Below are 20,365 nucleotides of genomic sequence, written 5' to 3' on the forward strand. Positions count from 1 at the left end.
ATATTAAGTTTTGAACTCTTTAATATTTTTTTAGTCGACTTCAATCACAAAAATTTAATATCCCCCAAGACGATTAAGATACATTTTTAGGATAAACGTAATAAAATATTCGCAAATAATTTTGATCTTTTCCATAATTGTGTTTATTTAAGGCTAATATACAGTAACATCTAAAACTAGATGAACATAGATTTCTCGATCAGTAAATCGAATGACGCTCAACTGAATCAATTATCGCGATTATTAATCGTACTTCTATACCTCGTAATAATGCATTAAATTGCCTATGTGGTGAAGCCTCTTTTTTTTTTACGTAGTATGTATAATTATTTTCATCATATACTTACAAACGTCTTAAATAATCATTTCTCTATTTTTCTTCGATTCGTGGACATTAGTAATAAGCATCTCGGAGAAAAAGGGAGGATTGTTGGGCGGGTGGTTAATTTAATTGCATCTTGAGCAAGGAAGGTATGCCTCGAGAGATCGATTCTTATAGTAATTCAGGAGGAAACGTTTTACGATTTTGTTAAACCTCGAAATCTTGACTCGTATTTCAACGATGTAGCAAAATGAGTAATCTTACTTCTATGAGTTACGGTTTCTTTTCGATAAACGTGGTTTGCAACCTTTACAAATTCTTTGCGTTTCTTTTTTTTTTTTGTTTTAAATGTGTGTTTAAAGTCGTTTTCTATTAAAAGAGATGTTTTTTCCATTCCATTCTCCCATACATTGATTACGTTTCTTCTGTGTGGAACATCTAATTATGTAGTATATACGGTGTATACACATAGATATACAAGCGTAGTCGCATAGTTTAAAAAGAGAATCAATAATCGTATCTCCTACAATCGTCTTAATCAGTTATGGAAATCGAACGATCACGACAAACGAACTGCGATAAAATCCTAATTGATTAGGCCAATAAAGAGAAGAACATTGAGAAGTTGCCAGTTACGTTAAGAAAAAAAATTTCTATCGGTGGAGTACTGATCCTTAATCATCGAAACTATTTATATATATTTCGTTTCATAAAGAAACAAAAGTTGTGTCGTCGACAATCGAGGATTCAGATATTATATAGTGGTTGTCGTTAAACACAGTGAGCATTCTCTTAGGTGCGATTTCACACATAAAAATAATAGAAAATCTTTATCAAATCTCTATCCGCAAGATGCTTCTCCTTCATTCGTAACTTACTGTTTTTGAGGGAGTGTACTATATTACAAATAATCTAATTGTTGAGAATTTCATTGATCTTTAAAAATCGGCAAATATTTTCGTTAGTGCGACGATTATAATGAATAAACTGCAGACTTTCGTGCATTTTTATATTTTTATGAATCTAACTAAACGAACGGAACCTAAATCCATTTAATATTGTAATAAATATTCTATTTTGGATGTCTACGTTTGACGTATTCTTGCATGCTATATGCATTATATGTATTTTTGTACCTTTAAATTTCCCATATACGCATGAAAATCCGCAGTCTAATAATGAAGCGTGGATCTTTGCCAAAAAAGGGATCTTTGGCCTTTGTGGCCAAAATTTTCTGCTTGAAACTACTTCGTTTCATTCCCCTATCTGACTTATTATCCTCTTTCTTTATTAAAATCGACTCACAGAAAATAGTGTAGCACAGAGAAAAAAACTCAGACAACGAAGTTAATTGTGGTTAAAGCTAAAGTACATACTCGAATCCGTGAAATCAGGGTCTGCAAAAAAGTATTGTCCAAACGTAATCAACGCGTAAATTATCCTCCTGGATGCACTTGTTGATTTTCATTCGGAATAACAATTGCTAATCTTCATATTTATGAACAGTGCTAAAAGTGAAGAGTAATAAAATTTAACACTAACAATCTCTCTTTCTCTCTTTTTCTTTCCCTTTCTCTTTCTTTCTCTCTCCCTCTTCCTCTCGGTTTCTTTCTTATAATTTTTCTTTTATTCGTGATACCTACTATTTATAAGTTATATTATTTATATGTATATTTATATATATATGTATAGTTCAATCTTACATCGATAATTCGTAATAATTTATGTACATTTACACGTATATATGTAGATACACATGTTCGTCCACCGACACGTGAACATCGTCCTCCCTCGTATTTCTTCATTCGTTTTCCCTTTTATTAACTCTCTTCGACCAGGATTACTGTACGAGGATTACGCGAATTGAGTTCAATTTCCAGTTAGTTGGCAATATACAGAGAAATCTATACCTATAGACAGATCGCTATCTTCTTTTTACGGGATAAAATGTTCAGGAGGGTTCGATCGACTTCCCTATCTGTTCTCTAAGTGCTCACCACCAGAGCAGGAAGTGAATAGTAACAAACAGAGACTGTCCCTAGAAGCTATTTACGAAACTCGCGATTTATTCTCTTAATTTTTCTGCAGTGTCGAATACATTAACTGCAAGGAGGAACTAATAATGGTATGCGCCACGCGTTTTCATCTTTTAATTCATCTTTTAGAAGCTTTCAATTAGATCGTATGTATTACCGTCGAAAAGAATAATGACGCTTGTCTGATTAAAACAGAACATCTACAGCAAATCGATTATTATACTCACTTTGTATTTTTTTTTTTTTTTGTCTTCGTGGATTGCATCGCGGCAGTTAACGCGTTAGCTGTTCCTCGATCAAACCTTTATTTCACCGATTTCGAGACTTGACGTCTCTTTTATTTTCGAAATGAAACCTGTGCTGATTACGGAATCTGAATTTTGAATTTTGGATACGTGGACACGCGTCTAACGATCGGAATATTCCTTTAGTTTTTCTTATCTTTTTTTTTTCTTTTTAAATATTCCGTTATTTAGTTTCTTACGTCGATAGATTTTACGTTGCTTGCTTAAGATTAGCTTGGAAAATTCTTATTGCGATACGGTACGGTACGGACAATTGTGTATTTCGCTCTTCTTTCTTTCTTTCTTTCCTTTTTTCTTTCTTTCCTTTTTACATCACGCTGTGAATGCCGTTCAGGTTGCCAACTAGCGCTGCGCCAGGAGTCTGCGATCCGCTTGCAGCGCCTGCTCCGCCGGATGCGCCTCCTGATGCAGCTGCTGGTGCTGCAGCCGGAACAGCTGCACCCGGAATCTGACCTGGCATCGGGTAGCCATAAGGTGGTGGAGGCGGTGGTGTCGATTCTGGCATGAATTTCGCTGCAAAAACGAAATCACATAAATTACTTCTGATTAATCTGATTGCCATCGAATCAACAAAAATTGGAATACTAGAAATGGGAGGGTATTATTTCTCGATTATATAACATATGTATATATATATGAAGGGCTTGGAAGCCAATCAGTGTAAGTCACTTCCCATCAAAAACTACTCGGGCATCTTTCTATTGCTAAAATTGTTGGTAAAAAGTGGTAACATGATCATTATATTGTAATTATTCATTCAGCTTTTGGATAGTTTTGAAAAGTATGTTTGTACAGTACAGGTCAGTTTTAATGATTTATACTAATTGGTTTCTGAGCTTATATATTGTTTTAAAGATCAGAGAAAGACGAAATTGAGAAAACGCAATCGCGCAAATTATTTCTGATTAGTACGTTACTATCGAATTAACAGGGATTGGAATATTAGAAAATGGAAGAAATGTTGTTTGTCGATTATACATGTATATATGTATGTATTTTCTCACATATTGTTTTAAAGATTAGAGGAAAACGAAATTGAAAAAACACAATCAGACAAATTATTTTACAGACGTTGGAACATTACAGATGGACTATTTAACAAAAATTAGAATAGCAGAAGTAGAAGGATACTGTTTCTATAACATATATCTTTTTATTTATTATTCTGAAGATCAGAGGAAAGGAGGGAGACATCTCAAATAAGAAAATAAATATAACGAGTATCTTTTACTTTATGAGATTTCCTTATTGTTAGGTTGAGAGAAGATGTCATGTAAGAAGCTTTCCGCTTAATTTTTTGAAATCAGGACAAGAGGCACTTTGCTTTTGAACCTCGACAAAGGAGCAAGAGTTTTTTCTTTTTTTTTAATAAGTTGTAAGAAACAACGATGATATTCCTCTGAATAATGGAAATTTGAGAAGAAGAGGGGTTATGTATCTGTCTGCTTATTGGCAATGAATATTATAAACGTACGTTGAACACAGGGAAGGATTGATTAATTCTAATTGTGATTAATAGGTTTCTTTATAGCTCACTCGAGTCACAATGATAAACACGATTTTATCGATACACTGACCGAAACGCACCAAAAAGATTAGGTAACAATCGCCTTTGGTAAAAGAGCAGGTATGTACGAGAATCGAAAAGAAAATGAAAAAGGAAAGTATATTCAGAATTCTTACCTCCTATTGGGATGAAATAGGTACTATGTTCTAAAGGGTTCCTTTTCTCCATGGTTACGATGAAATGTTTCTCTAAGTTGAGAATTTCAACCGAGTAATGTCGACATTTTCTGGCCACGACCGTGAAATTTGAAAGTTTGCTTTTCCTACATACGTGCATCAAGATGAAATTTCATCGGTGACGAAAGAAAGGGAGAACAGAAATCGCGAAAGAACGCGTCTAACACGATCGTACCCAAAATAGAGTCGCACAGAAAGTTTCCACTTTGATTTTTCTTTCTTTTTGCTCTCTACATTGCTGTCTGTTTTTTTTTTTTTTTTTTTTTTTTTTTTTGACTACGTACTGTAATTTTTATTCGATACTGTACAATGTTGAAAGCAGCATAATCATAATCATAATCGTCATTAATAATTAACACGCCAATGGCCAAAGTGTCGCATGACGTACAGTTATGCATTTTATAATTTTTTTTTCTTTTTTCTCCTTTTTAAACACAATCTGATCATATTCGAACGCCATGATTTCGGATTCGATTAAGAATCCTATTTGAAAATCTCTCCCCCAAACGATCGATATAGTGCTCTGTGTTAACGACTTCTGGTCCCCTTCTTCGCGTAGTTTCAACGAATCGTTAGAATTTTGTCAAAAAGAAGAAGAAGAAGAGACAATCGCTTCCCACTGACAGGACAGAATTTGGAAGAATTCTGGCTTCAAAGTTGATCGTTCGATTACATATTTTTAGATTATTTTATTTTTCCGCAAAATGGATATACGCGGAGGAAGGGACTCGGAGACGGGATTCTAAATGCGAAAATTCGAGTAGTTTGTTCGTTCGATGGACGAACACGAATGAACACAAGAATAAACCAGTGAAATGGAAAGGAAACCATTGACGACTTCCTCGAACTGCCTGAGAAGTCATGCCGTTGAATGTGCTTCCTTTCATCGGATTCTTTTTCTTTTTTTTCGTCTCGTGTACAGCGGCTGGCTGATGAGAAACTTTGAAGATATCGTTTCCTCTGTGGAATCGTGCACGAAGTATCAGCGAAGAACGACGACACGTTTCATACACGACGTCATCGCTACGCACAAAAATGTTTCTGCGAGAACAATAAAAGCTTTTAGCCCGTGTATGTGTAGATACCTCAAACTAAAAAAAGAATAAAAAAAAAAGTTAAATTTACTATTTTCAACGATTTTCAATGCAATGTGGAGTTTCTGCATTCTATAAAAAGAATTGGAAGTAAGCTTCAAGATCGCGGAACGAAATAAAAAAATTTCCTTTGCGAACTTTTTAATTTTTACGAGCTTTATAATTTCTTAAACTTCTTGCGCGCACAGCGAACTCCATAAAAGTGTCTTAGATCTTCGACGATACTCCGTGCGTGTATCTTTCCCCTTGTCTTTCTTTTCCGAAATGGCAATAGATTCCACGGATTCCACGGTGGTCGTCGCATCGCGCGTGGTTTACTTGTTAAATATTATTACTGCACTATTATTATTGTTATTGTTGTTATTATTATCATAATTATTATTATCGTTATTATTAGCATCATCGTTATTATTATAATTATTATTATTAATATTAATATTATTATTATTAATATTATTAACATGTATACATAACATCTGTAGATAATTCTTCAAGCCTTAAAACGAACCTATATGAGTGCCTCGAGCGTTTCTCTCTTTTTTTCCCTCGTTCGTCGCGTATTTCTTCTTTTTTTTTTTTTAATTTTTATTTCTTGTTTTCTAACCTTTTTCTTTTTTCGTTTTTTCGTATGATCGCATAGGTTGCATGAAAACGTTCCGTTGCCGTCTTCGACGAAGGCAGGCTTCTTCTACTTTTACTCATTTCCCGATTCAGTGGAAGGATAACGGACGCGAAAGAACAAAGAATACGCGTGAATCTCTCTTTTTCTCTCTATCTCTCTCGCTCTGTCTTTCTCTCGATCACTCAAACGCTCTATTTTACTCTCTCGCTCTCACGCTCACTATTTTCCGTGGTTTTTCAACCGTGGTATTATATATATAATATATATATATATATACTTTTTTTAAAGTCGTTTATTAATTATCAGCAGTTGGTCATAATTGAACGAACATGAAGAAGAAATGATATTATTTACAGCACGAGATGTACATATATGTTACAAGCAGAGCATACGATCCACGTGTGATTAACTGATCTTTCCATTGTTAATTGAGATTTACGAGTAAAAATTCTATTCACGTATTTTTTCGAGCGAAAATTTTTGTACACGTTCTTTCAGAAATGAGTGTAAATGATTAGAAATGAAACGTCGCGAAATTTTGACGATGAAAGGAAATCAGATTACGAATTTTTATGCATTTGCAGAAAAATTTGAAGATACAAAATTGCATAGAACGGACAATGTGAAGAAATATATATATATATAAAATATCCAAAATACAATAGTTTTTATAACATTTGCTTGCAATCGACATCCTAAGACAATTAACTACCTAAGCTTTTTCTTTTTCAATCAAAAGTATTATAAATTTGCATAAAAATCCGCAGTCTAGTGACTGTAAATATCGGAAGAGATCGAGACAAGAACCACCTAACGACGAATGATTTTGTTTTATTATTATACAAAACTTTCGAAGCAGAATCACCAAGTAGTTTTGAAAACGATGGAAGATCCGCGTTCACTCGGATTTTTTTAGATCGTACGCTCTTCCTCGCAACTTCATACATGTTTTATTTATAAAGTAAACATATACGTCGATATACATTTATACACACATTTATTTATTTATATTCGGCACTTCTTTACGGAGGGAAGGGGGACACAATGAAAGTTTTCTACGACACGCTGCCTTCGTCGAAAATGATCCTGCTAGTTTTAACGGACACCCTGTATCGCGATATTTCCTCGACATCTCCCCTCGAAACATCTCTTCTCTTTTCTTTGTACACACTGGCCATTAATTAATTTCCTCTCTTTTATTTATTCGTTTATTCAGCGCGAATTACTTCACAAAGATGGACGAAGGAAGGCAAGGATCAGTTAATCGATCAGAGTTTGTTTCGTTCATTTCTTCTCTATCCCGTACGACGATCGGTTTCTTCTTTTTTTTTTTTTTTTTTTCGTTTATTATCGTTCGATGTAACGGTAGACGAACGCTTAGATGTACGATTTGCAACGCTTAGACGAACGATCGACAAATGTTTTCCAATTCTAAATCGTTAGCCGGCCTTCGTCCATTTGCGAAACGTCGACAAAATGAATTTAATCACGTCCACTCTCGTGTTCGAGTCGAAAGTATCGTTTTGGATCTCGAACAAGATCGCGGAGTTGCAAACGGAACCATAGAAACGTAGCGGTTTCCTCTTCTTCCATTTTCTTTTCTTTCACACAACACGCCATCCTTTACATTTCAATTCATTCTCCACTTCTTTCTTTTCTTTTTGTTTTTTTTCTTTTTCGAATTTTGCCGTACTTGAAAGATCGAAGAGTCTCTATCAACAATCGATACTCCGTCGACAGCCGATTTTATTACCACTGTTCCTCCACTTCTTTAGGTCTTGCTTCGATCTTATTGTACAATACTTCCTTATTGTTGCTCTTGCTTGTTGCTCATCGATTGTGTGTATTCTTTTGTTTTTTCTCCTTTTTTTTTTACTGTACTTTTTGCAGTCTCAAACTTGTCTCGCGCGTTCAAATTCCTCGCTGTTCACACCGCCTTCGTTTCGCTGTTGGTTGCTTTTGTTGATTTTTGTTGGTTTTTGCTGTTGTTGTTGTCGTTATTGTTGTTGCCTTAATTTTACTCACGTGTTCAGTTTTGCGAGTCGCTGCCGCCGGTGGCGCTCGCTGAAAAGAACAACAGGCGATTGTTTTTTTAATTTTGCCCGTTTCCAAGCGACCGCTTTTTTTTTTGTAACATGTCTCATCTTGCCGTTCGTTTCAGTCACATCGCTTGGTTTCATTTCGATCTTTTGGTTTTCTATTTTTTTTCTTTTTTTTTTCTTGGTATTCTTCGCATGCAGAATGCCAGCCTATCATTATCATGGACAAAGATTGGTCTTTCTTTCTCGATAAAAATGAATAAAATGGATAAAATGAAAGGAGTTTAAGTCAAGTATGGAAATTAAACTGATCGTCGGTGTTAGCTGAACGGATTTTTATGTAAATTCATATTTTTGAATGTAACCTCGTTAAAACAAAAGCATCATGAAAAGCATTATTGCGAGATTTTGAGATTTTATAGATTGTACTCGTACTGTTCGTCGTCTTTCAAATTTCCTATAATTGCATAAAAGTTTGCAATCTACTAATTAAAATTACTATACTCATATTAAAGTCATAATATTTAGTAACTAATTAAAGTATTACTAGTAACTTTAATTAGTTACCAAGTTAAATACTTGGTGGAAAATTAAGAAATTAAAATGAAAGGGTTAAGAGCCATGGAAAATTAAGAAATTTTCAAAAAATAACGTCGGTCAATTTGATTTCTGAATGCCTAGTTTATTCTAAAGAAAGTAGAAAGCACTAACATCTATAAAATAGGAGGGAAAAACTTCGAGTAAAAGATTAATAGTGAACTTTTTTTGACGAAGACACAGCCTAAGTAGATAGAGACACTCTTGGTCAAACACTCTACTACGCCACGCAAAGGTGCAAGAAATCAATAACTACTTTCATTTTATTATAAATATTAATATACTAATAACATAGTAGTATATTGGTATATTATATATATATATATATATATTAATATTAATATTAATATTTCATTTATTGTAAAACAAAATCAATAACCTTTGTCCACGATGATTCATCTAATAATCTACTCTTTAAATACATATTCAAATATATAAATATAAATTTCTATTTCATATATACGTATATACTCAAGCAAAATGCATGCAACTTACGATCACATTTAACATCCACTACTGCTTGGTAAATTCGTCAGTTTATACACACTGATCGTTCGATGTATAGACCGAACACCATTATCGTGTCTCTTTTCTTTTTTGCACTTTATCGCTCGTGATTTTTATCCAGCACGTTTGGAATTGCACCATAGTATTCTTTTTCCTCGTTCACGAGAATGTTTCTCGATATAATGATTATTGTAACTTGCTGTAAGCCCCGATAAAAGCGTTCCATCGAACTTCTCTTCCACATAATGTAGCACATAATATAGTCGATAGCCAGAGAAAGCCATGCATCGCTACGTTTTCCCGATCGCACTATCTATCGAAATGTGAAACATAAAAAACGCAACATGCCCCATAATCGTTTCTACAAGCAAACATTTGAGAAACATGCAAACGGCATGAAGATCGTCCCAGAAATATTTCGTTTCGTTTCGAAAGAGAAATATTCACATAAGATGTATATATATATATATATATCATTAAATATATATTGTTCTGTAATTGTATTTTATGTATATATATATATATATATACTGAAACGGTGTTCGAGTTCGTGGAAATAAACAGGATCAATACGTATCGAAAGAAATGAAGAGAAAAAAAGGAATGGAAGAAAATAGAATCTCATGCTGAATCGACTATGCAGAAAGTCTGGAATTAAGCTGCGCGCAGAAATTGATCAAGTTCTTCAAAAATTCAATGGACTTGTCAAACATTATTTATCTCTATTAAGAAATTAGAAAAAAAAATAGATAGACTATGAAATATTCACTTCTGCGCGTAGGAAGCTGTTAAAAAAAACGTTGAAAGATGTTAAACTTAGAACCTGTGTCCCAGTGTAGAAGAGAGAAAATTTCTTGTCTCCTTGTACGATGTCGAAGTGCAAGAAGAGAAGAAGAAGAAGAAGAAGAAGAAAAAGAGAAAAAATGTTGAGAAAGTGTTAAAATGCATGAATAAAAATTGTAGCTTACCGTACCGAAGAGAAGAGTAGGAGTGAAATAAAAGCTTTTTTAGAAGCCTTTTTCTATATTTTGTTGTTATTGTTGTTGTTGATGTTGTTCTTATTTGTTGTTCGTAGAAATAATACATACATATATATATATATAGTACTTGTTGTTGTTGTTATTGTTGTTGTTAATGTTGTCAATTTGTCGTTGTGGTGTTGTCCATTCGTGTGTTTTCATTTCTCGGTGGTATTCAACGATCATCGTTCGTTTTTATCTCCGTTCACTGCACGCGACTGCATTTTAACGCACAGTATTCGTTCGATTTTCGTTCTCTCTGTTTTTCTTTTTTTTCTTTTTCACACGACTACTACGCGATTGCACGGGCTTCATCGCACTTCTTTTTTTTGACCACCAAAAAATTGAAAATCACTGGCTGGGACTAACTTCTGGATGAGAAAGACAGGGGGGAGGGGAGGCAACGCCACCAAAATGTACAGACAGACACATAACAGTAATTAACGAGGCACAGGTCTGGGTGAGTGGTTGTGTAGTTTTCAAAACCGTTTTTCCAGCTCGCGTTCCAAGCCGATTCTCTCGCTGCGGAACGTTTTGAAAAAATGTAAAAAATTTTCTTCCTCGAAAATACACCATACGCCCCCGCTAACAACACCTTGCAGATTTTTTAACTTCTCTCTTAACTTCTCTTTTTTTCTTTCTTTTTTCTTTGTTACTTTTTACTACACGAGTAATATCTGCCGCCGTGACGGGGTCATAGAAACGCTACCGTGGAGACTTTGAAACGTATTTAAACAACGAGAGTTTAAATGCATCGGTGAAAGAAGACTTAAGTTTCTTCGTTCGATTGAAGAAACTTTCACGCTGGGCTTATTTTCTTGGCATTTAGACTCTTTGTCAAAGCCACCATCGTTCGTGTTTTGTGGTGTCGCTGGTCTGGATCGTGTTGCTTTGGAACAGACACATCAGGGCTAGGTTGACGATTCAGAAGTTCTCGTTGAGGATTCATGAAACACTGTTTTTCTTCTCGTTTCTGACCACGGGGAATGTGCGTGATTTGTGAACGGGGCACGGTGAAATTAGTGGTTCATGAATATGCAACGAGCCTCGAAGGACGGTGGCAGTTCGTAGAGGGGAATACAGATAGTGACAGATACACCAGCAAGTACCTATTACAGGCAGACAATATTTATGTAACATCGATGGTTAAGCGTCAGTTTCGTAAGGATCTTTCGAAAAGACATTTTGTTTGTTTTTGTTGGGAAACTTAACGACGACGTTAGCCTTGTGAACTTTGAGAAACTTAATTATCAATTCACGTATATATATAACTATGACCAATTTATATAGACTCACGACGATGTATTTTTAAAGATTTGAAATTAGATTTTTCTTTCTATACTTTAATTTCTTTGCTACGAGTTTTATATTTCAATTGTCGGCAATTTTAGAGATTTTTAAAGGCGCAAAAGATGTAAAAATTTATATGAAATATGAATAATATATATAATGTATATGTAAAATATTGGATCAAATTTTAATATTACATTCTGTTCAGAAAACCTGTGAATTGTGTAAAATTTTTAATTGCGCTCGCGGAACTTTACTTCCGACTGGAATCATAGAATCCGATAATTTTATTGAAAGTGGAACTTCTATTATTGATGCACTCTGTAATTTCCGTCGTTAGGATCCCAACAAGAAAGATTCTCGTGAAATAACGAACATTCGCAGGATAACATATGTACGTATATGTATGTTGAGAATTGAAGATATTTTCAAGGATTTAGGATGTGGATCTCGGGTGATGTAGAACAACGATAAAGGAGACATATAGACATCCGTATACAGGTATTTCGTACACACGGCCTACGTGAACAGTTAAGGATAAAAACAGGGAAAAGTAATAACATATAGACAGAGAGAGAGAGAGAGAGAGAGAGAAAGAGAGAGAGAGAGACAGAACAGTAATACGCAATGTCACAGTTTTGTTGCTGTCTACCTTCAGACTCACTCACACACAAATCTTTTCCACCAACCAGCGCGTCTACATGAAGTTCGCTAGATGAAAAAGAGAAACACATAGAAGTCACACGTTAGATTAGTAGCATATTAGCGCGTGATCCCTTTTGATCTTCTATAATACGAACAGTTTGCTTCCGCAAGTTCGAGGGATCGTCCCTTCGAAGGGGAAGCGAATAAATTAATTTCAATAGTGGCGATCACTATTGAAACGAGATCGTTCGATCTCCAGTCGCTAGAATTAATCGTTATACAGGATATCTCAGTTTTTGTGGCATAATCGGGAATAAACAGAAATTCTACGTAGAAAAATTAATCGAAAAATGTGTTTTGTTCATATAACGCTCTTCGAGAAAGTCGAATTTGAAAGTCAGCTATACTTAATTTGTTAAAATTCATCTCTTTTTATACGTAGAAGAATATTTTTTTCTGTATCTGTATGTAGAAGAATATAATTTCATATGTACAATATCCATGATCATTGAATTAGGACTATCTAGAATTTTCAATGTTTTATATATTTTTAATAAACGGGTTGTATAATTTTTTACATATATACAAAAATAGAAGTTCTGTTTCGAAAAATAGTATTTCATAGAAATTTATAAATGTTTATACAATGTTTCAATAAAATTTCATATAAATGTTTATGAACGATTGGGTTAAAAAAAGGCTGTAGTATAATGAGAAAGTAGAATAATAAAATTGTCGATATAATCTCTTAAAATTCAGTGAGGTCTTAAGAGATTAAATCAGAACTAATTTCGAAGGTTACGTTATTCAAAAAAGTAAGTGAATATGGAATAAAATTTTTTTGCAAGACGCTTCGTTTTCGGAAAAATTTCAAAATTTAGCAACAAAATTTAGTAATTTTTAACAGAACATATTTCTAATTTATTCTTGCACATACATATATGTCGATTATTCACTCTTGTCCAATACAAAATTAATCAAATTCAATTATACTTGACAAACCATTCAAACTCAATTTTCTCGACAGCGAAATCTCAAATGAAAAAAATGGCTTATTTTTCCATGTAGGATCACCTTCTCTCTTCTCGGTTATATCACAATAATTGGGATGTCCCGTATATCGTTTAAATGAAACTCTATTTCGCTCTTTTCTTTTTTTTTTTTAAATATCGTCACGTAATAATTTTCCTCAATCTTTTTCGAATGATCAGAAACAACGATCGACGAATTAGAATATAAACGAAGCACGTCAACAAGACTTTATCAGCTCGAGGAATTCCTAAGGGATGCTCGAAGGAATTCCTCGATCGACTGTGTAAGCTCATTGGTGACACTTCACTCAAAGGACATTGTCGTCCCTTTGCGTCGTGCAAACACAATATGATCTTGGTGATTGGAACCTCTTTTCAACACGAAAATGTAGACGCAGAGACATTAGCCAGAAACGACCGATTCGGTTCACTCTTTCGAATATTCGTACTAAGATTTTCATCAGTTTGTGATATTAAACGAAATTTGGGCAGTATAACATATAATATAAGAACTCTAAAACATGGCATTACTGAGTTGGTAATTTGTAATACGTTGGGTTACTAAAATTTTAGGTAATTAATTTTACTTCGTATTTTTCTTTCTGTTAAAGATTAATAACAAAATAAAATATAAAATTAAAAAGTCCTGAACAAAGATCTTGACTTGTTGCAGCAAATGTCCAACGATACCAATTAACATTAATTATATTAATATCCAAATATTAAAGAATATTATTTTTGTAGTAATATTAATATTGACAAGTATTTTTCGTAAATATTGGTGTTATTGGTAATTATTATTAATATTAGTAGCATATTAGTGCCAATGATATTAATATTAAAAACATTAGTAATACTTCGAATACATTTTCAATAAATGCCGAATTAGTCGTTACAAATCGTGGCGAGATACATTGATCGTATGACACAGAACATTTAGACAGTTACAATGGCAGTGTCATTAGCTTTAATAAGTGCATCTATGAATCTAGTTACTTACCAACAATGATGGCCAATACGATTAATGCAATGACGCCCATGATGATCATCATCTAGAAATAAGGAAACAGAAATTGAATATTAAATAATTTGACGAAAATTTCAATAGGATTATATTAATAACAGGGATTCATTACCTTCAAATTTTGTAGCCAGAACTTCCTCTTCAGTTTTCCTGCTTGTTGTTCAAACTGTGACGCTCCTTGTTGAAGTGCGTCTAAAAAACAAAATTATTTCGGTGAAATCACACGTTCTGTGAACTTTCAGAATGTTTCGGCTATTTATGGGACAATCAATTTTTTAAAAAGTCCATAAAATCCTTGTAAGTGGTGTTGGTAGGAAGTTGTTTGAATTTGAAGCGCTACGGGCATCGAACTTTTATGAAAATTACTGAAATGAAAAACGTTGTGTTATTGTAGAAACAGGTGTATTGTACTTTGTTTCAATGTCTCACGAAGCAAGGAAATAAGAATTTTATTTTTATTTTCTATTTTAATAATACAAAGTTTCATGATATGAGAGAATTTATTAATTTTAATTTCTTTATAATAAAATTTAAAGAAACTATATTTTTTTTTTTGATAATATAGAATATCAAAATATAGGATTTAAAAATACTGTGGTTAATATTAGTCATCTACATTACGAGAAATATCTATCTTTTGTATTATGTGAAATTTCATTTCTATTTTTTTATTTACATACCGCTTAATAAATATAAAATTTAGAACATAGGATTTAAAGATATAAAATCTTCCTTTCCACTAAATATTTTTCTCGAAGGAAAATAAATATTCGATTTCTCTAGTGGATATTTTTATAGGCATGAAAAGATTTATATAAATTGAAACCAGCAAATATGAATCTTCACTAACAGCGAATTTATAATTGTCATAATTATAAATAGTAACCATAATAATAAAATTCATACAGATAATAAATAATAAATAGTATATACATATGACGCTAAAAAGACGTAAAAAGACATTAACGTATCGATATATAGCTTCAAAGTTATACGGATGTTATGGAGGATGTAATGTTTATAAAACATTCACTGAATTTCCAAGTGATTCTTCAACTTTCTAATATCATTTTCGAATTATTCAAAAAGTCGCGCAAGACTAGTGAAAAGTTCAGGTAACGATTAAGCTGCGTGCAGTGAAAAAGATCGACGATGGTCAGCCCCGTGACACGGCATCGATTCGAGAGCGTCACAGTAATCGATATCAACGTACAGTGAGACGCGCAGGGTCGAACTACTTTAATGCTGCGATGAAAATGAATGGAGAGAATATCCTTCGAGCAAACGTAGCGAACAACTCGTCCTTCGGTTTAATCCGTCGCTTTGTACGCTCGTAATCGCGCTACGTGTATTCCTACTTTCCCCATTTAACCATTATGACATTCTTCCTGTGAAAACTTTCGTTGTATATCGGCAACGATACATCTAGGTATAAAACGCGAACGCAGACAGAGAGGACATCACGTGTCTCTCGTTTAGTCACCGTTCCTTGTTTTCCTCTTTCATGGTCTGTGGTCACTCGACGATATTTAAACTTTTTAAATTTCACACGAGTATATAGTGTCTCCTCTCTTTTTTTTAAAGTGCAATTTATTTTACATTTATCTGTAATTAACAAAGGCCAAACTACCTTATACAGTTGCGGATCTTTGTATATTTAGATATGTGATTTAAAAATGCATAGAATACATGCAAAGTGTCCAAAGTATTTCTTATAATGTTTAATAGATGAAACAGATGTTTATTTAAATTTTGTCCTTTTAGCTACATTTATAAAAGTACAAAGTATAAAATGTCTATCTGTAACCTACCAGAGGACAAATAGTTTACAAAATTCTGAGATTTTGTGCACTTGTCTAAGATTTGAACTCTTATTTACTGGATAGTAAAAGATTCTATTTCCTTAATTCGAAATGTGAAAATCTACAATTTATCTTGTTACTTTTCGTTCACATAACAGAAGTTGTTCTCCGGATAATTGGAAAATTCAATCAATCATTAACTGAAACTTCAATTCAACAAATGGAGAATTTTTTCCGCATTCTCTGTTATTAAGAAATAAATTTAACAGATAAGAAATAAGGGAAAGATAGAGTTTGGATCTTACCTGCTCGATCATCGAGCTCAGACAGCTTTTGATCACGTTCCAACACTTTTTCAACATTCGTTTTCATAATGTCGACGACCTCGTCCACCTGCGCCTGCGTCGCCTGCAGTCGTTTCTGCGAGGCGATCTGCTGAGGTGTCCTGGGACCTCCGACGATTCCATCGGAACCTGCACCTGCACCCGCAGCAGCATCCGGTGCTAAACCGCCTTCGGTGGCCCTGAAATTCACATCAATTTTCCTCATTTTTCATTCTGCCCCTCTATCCGAACAACTTTCATCATTTAGTATCTATCCGATCTAAAGTGGCTATAAATTCCCTTCATTTCCTTTTTTTTTTTTTTAATAGGACTCTCGAAGGATAGTGTCCTGCATCAAATCAAGTATATTTACTTATTACTAGACTACAGATTTCAATGCATTCCAGTATAGAAAATTTTAACGTGAATAATATTTGTCACGTAAAATAATCTTCTACTTTTTTAAAAGTATCTTTTACTTATTAGCCTAATAAAGTAGAGTAAATTGTAATTTACATTTGTGAAAGAGGAGACAAAAGAAAATTTCCTATTTCTCTCATTATCCGATTGTTATATCTTCGTATATCTACATATCTGTTCTGTCCAAAGTATCTATTAAATTTCATACATTTCGTCAACTGAGAAATTTTCTCCGCTCATATTATCTCGATTGGATTCCTACGAAGGAGGTATCGAGGGAAAGAAGAATATTTGAAACATTTCCGATAGAAGGAAATTTCAAAGTCTCATTATTATCGGCGAGTTAAATTCTCGGGGGAGGAAATTGAATGGCAGATAGAGGAAGTAATGCACACGTTGGAAGATTAAGGGCGAGTGGGAATCTCAAAGCGTCTAGACCGGTTTTCGCGAGATAAGCGCTCGTTGAAAGAGGATCCAGTCTTGGAAATAACTAATCTGATACTCTTCTTTTGTTTCTTCCCTTTTTTTTATCTTTCTCTTGCTACGGCCTTTTATTAAATTTGCATCATTGTTCGAAAAAGAATCAAAATAGGCGGTGACCTATTCGTGCATTGAATTTCTCGTGAAAACATCGTTGACGTATGAGAGTTTACGTGACCGCGTAGCGACCTTTTTGTCATGATTCGTCGTTTAAAATTTTAAAACTTAATTATAATTCAATCTTCTTCTCGAGAATGTAAAATGAAATAAAATTTTAATAATATAACGTGCAATTATATAATATAAATTATTATATTTGTTTATAACCTGACAGTATTTAATGATTAATATCAATCAGTCAGATTTAATTCATCTTTTTTATATTTCATTTCATTTGAATCTGGATATAGATACGTTGTATTAATTAAAACGCATGAAATACGAGATGAATTGAAATACAAATTTTAATGATACAACATAAATTATTAACATAAATTATTATCTTCTATAATCCACTAGTTGAAGGTTAATATTAATCAATGTTTTGTTAAATTTGGATCAGTGTGTGTGTGTGTGTGTATATAGATACGTTGTGTTAATTAAAACGCTTATTGCATCCATAAATCAAAGATCCAACTAGCTGAGGGTCGCACAGTCCTTACTGCGTTTCTCAGAGGCTGTTCACAGACATTATAACTCGATCCCCTATTTTATGGTATATGCTGCAATATTTCCATCGAACCATCGAGGGCGGCAAATACGAAAGGTCAAAGTTCGTGACACGTTCTTGAAAAGCTACGCGTACGACAACGTATAGATGCGTGTCGTCTCCTTATGACACCATCTGTCTCCATTATCACCACGCTCCAACATTCTCCGAGACACTGTACTAAATATTCTTCAAAGAAAAAAAACGACTCGAGACACCTACGCACAACTTAATTTCAGATTTAATAAGAAACATTGCCCAAGATGAGAAATTCAATTTAATTCGTTTTAACGAATCGTATTTTCCTTCTATTTTGTTAAAAATATAAGGATAATGACCAGGTAAAAGAAAAAAAAAAAAAAAAAGGGAAAGTTAATATCAATGTGAACTCTTCTGATATTTGAATTAACTTGACCGTACGTATCTCTTAAGGGTTGACCTTTCAGGGAGGTTAAGACCTTCAAAGGAACAACGAGGATGTTGGTTCATGACAAGCTCGCGTTGGCGTTTCGTTGGTTTTACGTTTCAACGTCACGGGCAACTTTCATCGTGTTCTGTTATTCTGAATTATCGGCGCCGACACCCCGATCTCAATTATACCGATTTATCCCGACGTCCAGCAGCTGTATTCGTGACTTATTTCCAAACGTAGATACACTCGATATATTTTGTTCTATATTGGTCCGATTAATTAAGGGATCACTTACATAAATAGCTTCCTCTCTCAATACGATATCCGATACAATTGCATGCGCGTAAAAACATTGATACTTCTGAAACGTGTCTTTCACAACTGGAAGCTCTTTATTCATTCTCTTCGTTACTGAATTTTATCGACCGACGAAATCTCGATAATGATATTTTACATAATTGAGAATTTTGACTCATTTTCTCTGTTAGTCTATGGATTTTTATGATGGAATTGATATTTTAATTAAGAAAATAGAACGCCGATGGAAAATTAGGTATAGATGGATATTAGAGGAATGCTATAAAAATATTTTATTATATAGAAATTATACTTTAAATATTTTGTATATATCTTTTCTGTTTCAATTTTCCATAAATGGATAAAAATTCACAAATCCGTTAATGATTTTTGTCAATTTTAATAGAACAAGCTTCATAGAAAATTTCTCTACATGAGCGAAATTTTTTAATAACAGTATAATCATTTTGTGTCCGGACTACGTGTGCTTCGATTTGGGGCGCGTGCTCAAAAAGGTAAATCAGGGTTTCCGGACATGTCGAGTACCGATGGCAGATTAAAAAGCAGTCGAAGAGGTGGCGGATTTTATTTTTGGCAACCGATCGAACAACCGAGTGGCAACAATCGATCGATTCACCGATTCATTCGAATATTGCTTCTACAAATAGACGGACAAATAGATGTAATTCAAACTAGACTCGATATTAAGCGGTGTCCACACTTGTTCGCGTGCAATTCCTGAATCGTGTTCATTGAACTCATTAGTAGACGTTGATTCATTTAAAAGACATTTTTAATAGCAAAAATGTATAAGAATATTGTAATATATATTATAATACAATATATAATATGTGTAATATGATAATATAAAAATATTATATACATATAAGAGTATATAATACATAAAACATTAGACCTATAATATTTAGTATATATCAAGTAATTTCTATTCAAGAGAAATTTTTAATTGCAAAAATATATAAGAGTACACAATAAATCATTGTTAAGTAGAACAACTCGAGAACTACTTGCGAACAGTTTCTAATTAATCTGGACGCGACGTAAGAGAAACAAAACCTTTAACGAGATCCTATAACGCGAAAGGTGTGGATTATATTTCCCATGAAAAGTTTCTCTTTCCAAGTGGGGGAAATTTTTTTTGTTACGGGGCAGAAGAGAGAAGCGTTCACCTGGTTTAGAGCCTTTATGCGTTCAAGCGGCTTATATAATCGGATTAATATATCGATCGATGCAGGTACGCCGGTTATCATCATTATTGAATTATCTTCGAGTCGGCTACGAAATAGTTATCGTGAATAATATTTTAATCGTGGGATATATTACACGTACGTTCTCCTAACGAATGATGAAATTCTTTATTCATCGAAATCCACGTTTCACGAACTTTCGAACCTCAACGTGTTCAACAACGACACGAATAAAAAGCTACGCGAAAAGAAACTTTTATTGTTGTTCCAAAGCTTTTCTCTCTCTCTCTTTTTTTTTAAATATTCGCATCGATATCCTAATTTTAGAATTATTGAAGAATAAGTGACGTCAACGAAATATAACTGAATACGCTCTGTGCGAAGTATTACGATGTGTATTATTTTTCTTCTTCTTCTTTTTTTTTTTTTTTTTTTTTTTG

The 20,365-nt window shown here is 33.6% G+C and overlaps 1 protein-coding gene across 5 annotated transcripts in view; it reads right to left on the bottom strand.

The window, feature by feature from the left end:
• Positions 1 to 119: 119 nt before the first annotated feature.
• LOC122530295 (vesicle-associated membrane protein 2) overlaps positions 120 to 20,365 on the bottom strand; it is a 22,564-nt gene continuing 2,318 nt past the window's right edge. The window contains exons 2-6 of one of the 5 annotated variants that reach the window (XM_043657127.1): positions 16,382 to 16,599; positions 14,387 to 14,466; positions 14,251 to 14,302; positions 12,227 to 12,285; positions 3,055 to 3,176 (exon numbers count right to left, since the gene is read on the bottom strand). In XM_043657127.1, the coding sequence (XP_043513062.1) occupies positions 12,272 to 12,285; positions 14,251 to 14,302; positions 14,387 to 14,466; positions 16,382 to 16,599 (364 nt within the window). In that variant the 3' untranslated portion in view covers positions 3,055 to 3,176; positions 12,227 to 12,271. Of the gene's footprint in view, positions 3,177 to 4,828; positions 8,187 to 12,226; positions 12,286 to 14,250; positions 14,303 to 14,386; positions 14,467 to 16,381; positions 16,600 to 20,365 lie in introns of those variants that run through there. The other 4 variants (XM_043657126.1, XM_043657128.1, XM_043657123.1 and 1 more) reach the window with 4 other exon arrangements.

This window comes from Frieseomelitta varia, unplaced genomic scaffold, assembly GCF_011392965.1.
Source record: "Frieseomelitta varia isolate USP_RPSP 00005682 unplaced genomic scaffold, Fvar_1.2 scaffold_337, whole genome shotgun sequence".
Classification (NCBI taxonomy): domain Eukaryota; kingdom Metazoa; phylum Arthropoda; class Insecta; order Hymenoptera; family Apidae; genus Frieseomelitta; species Frieseomelitta varia.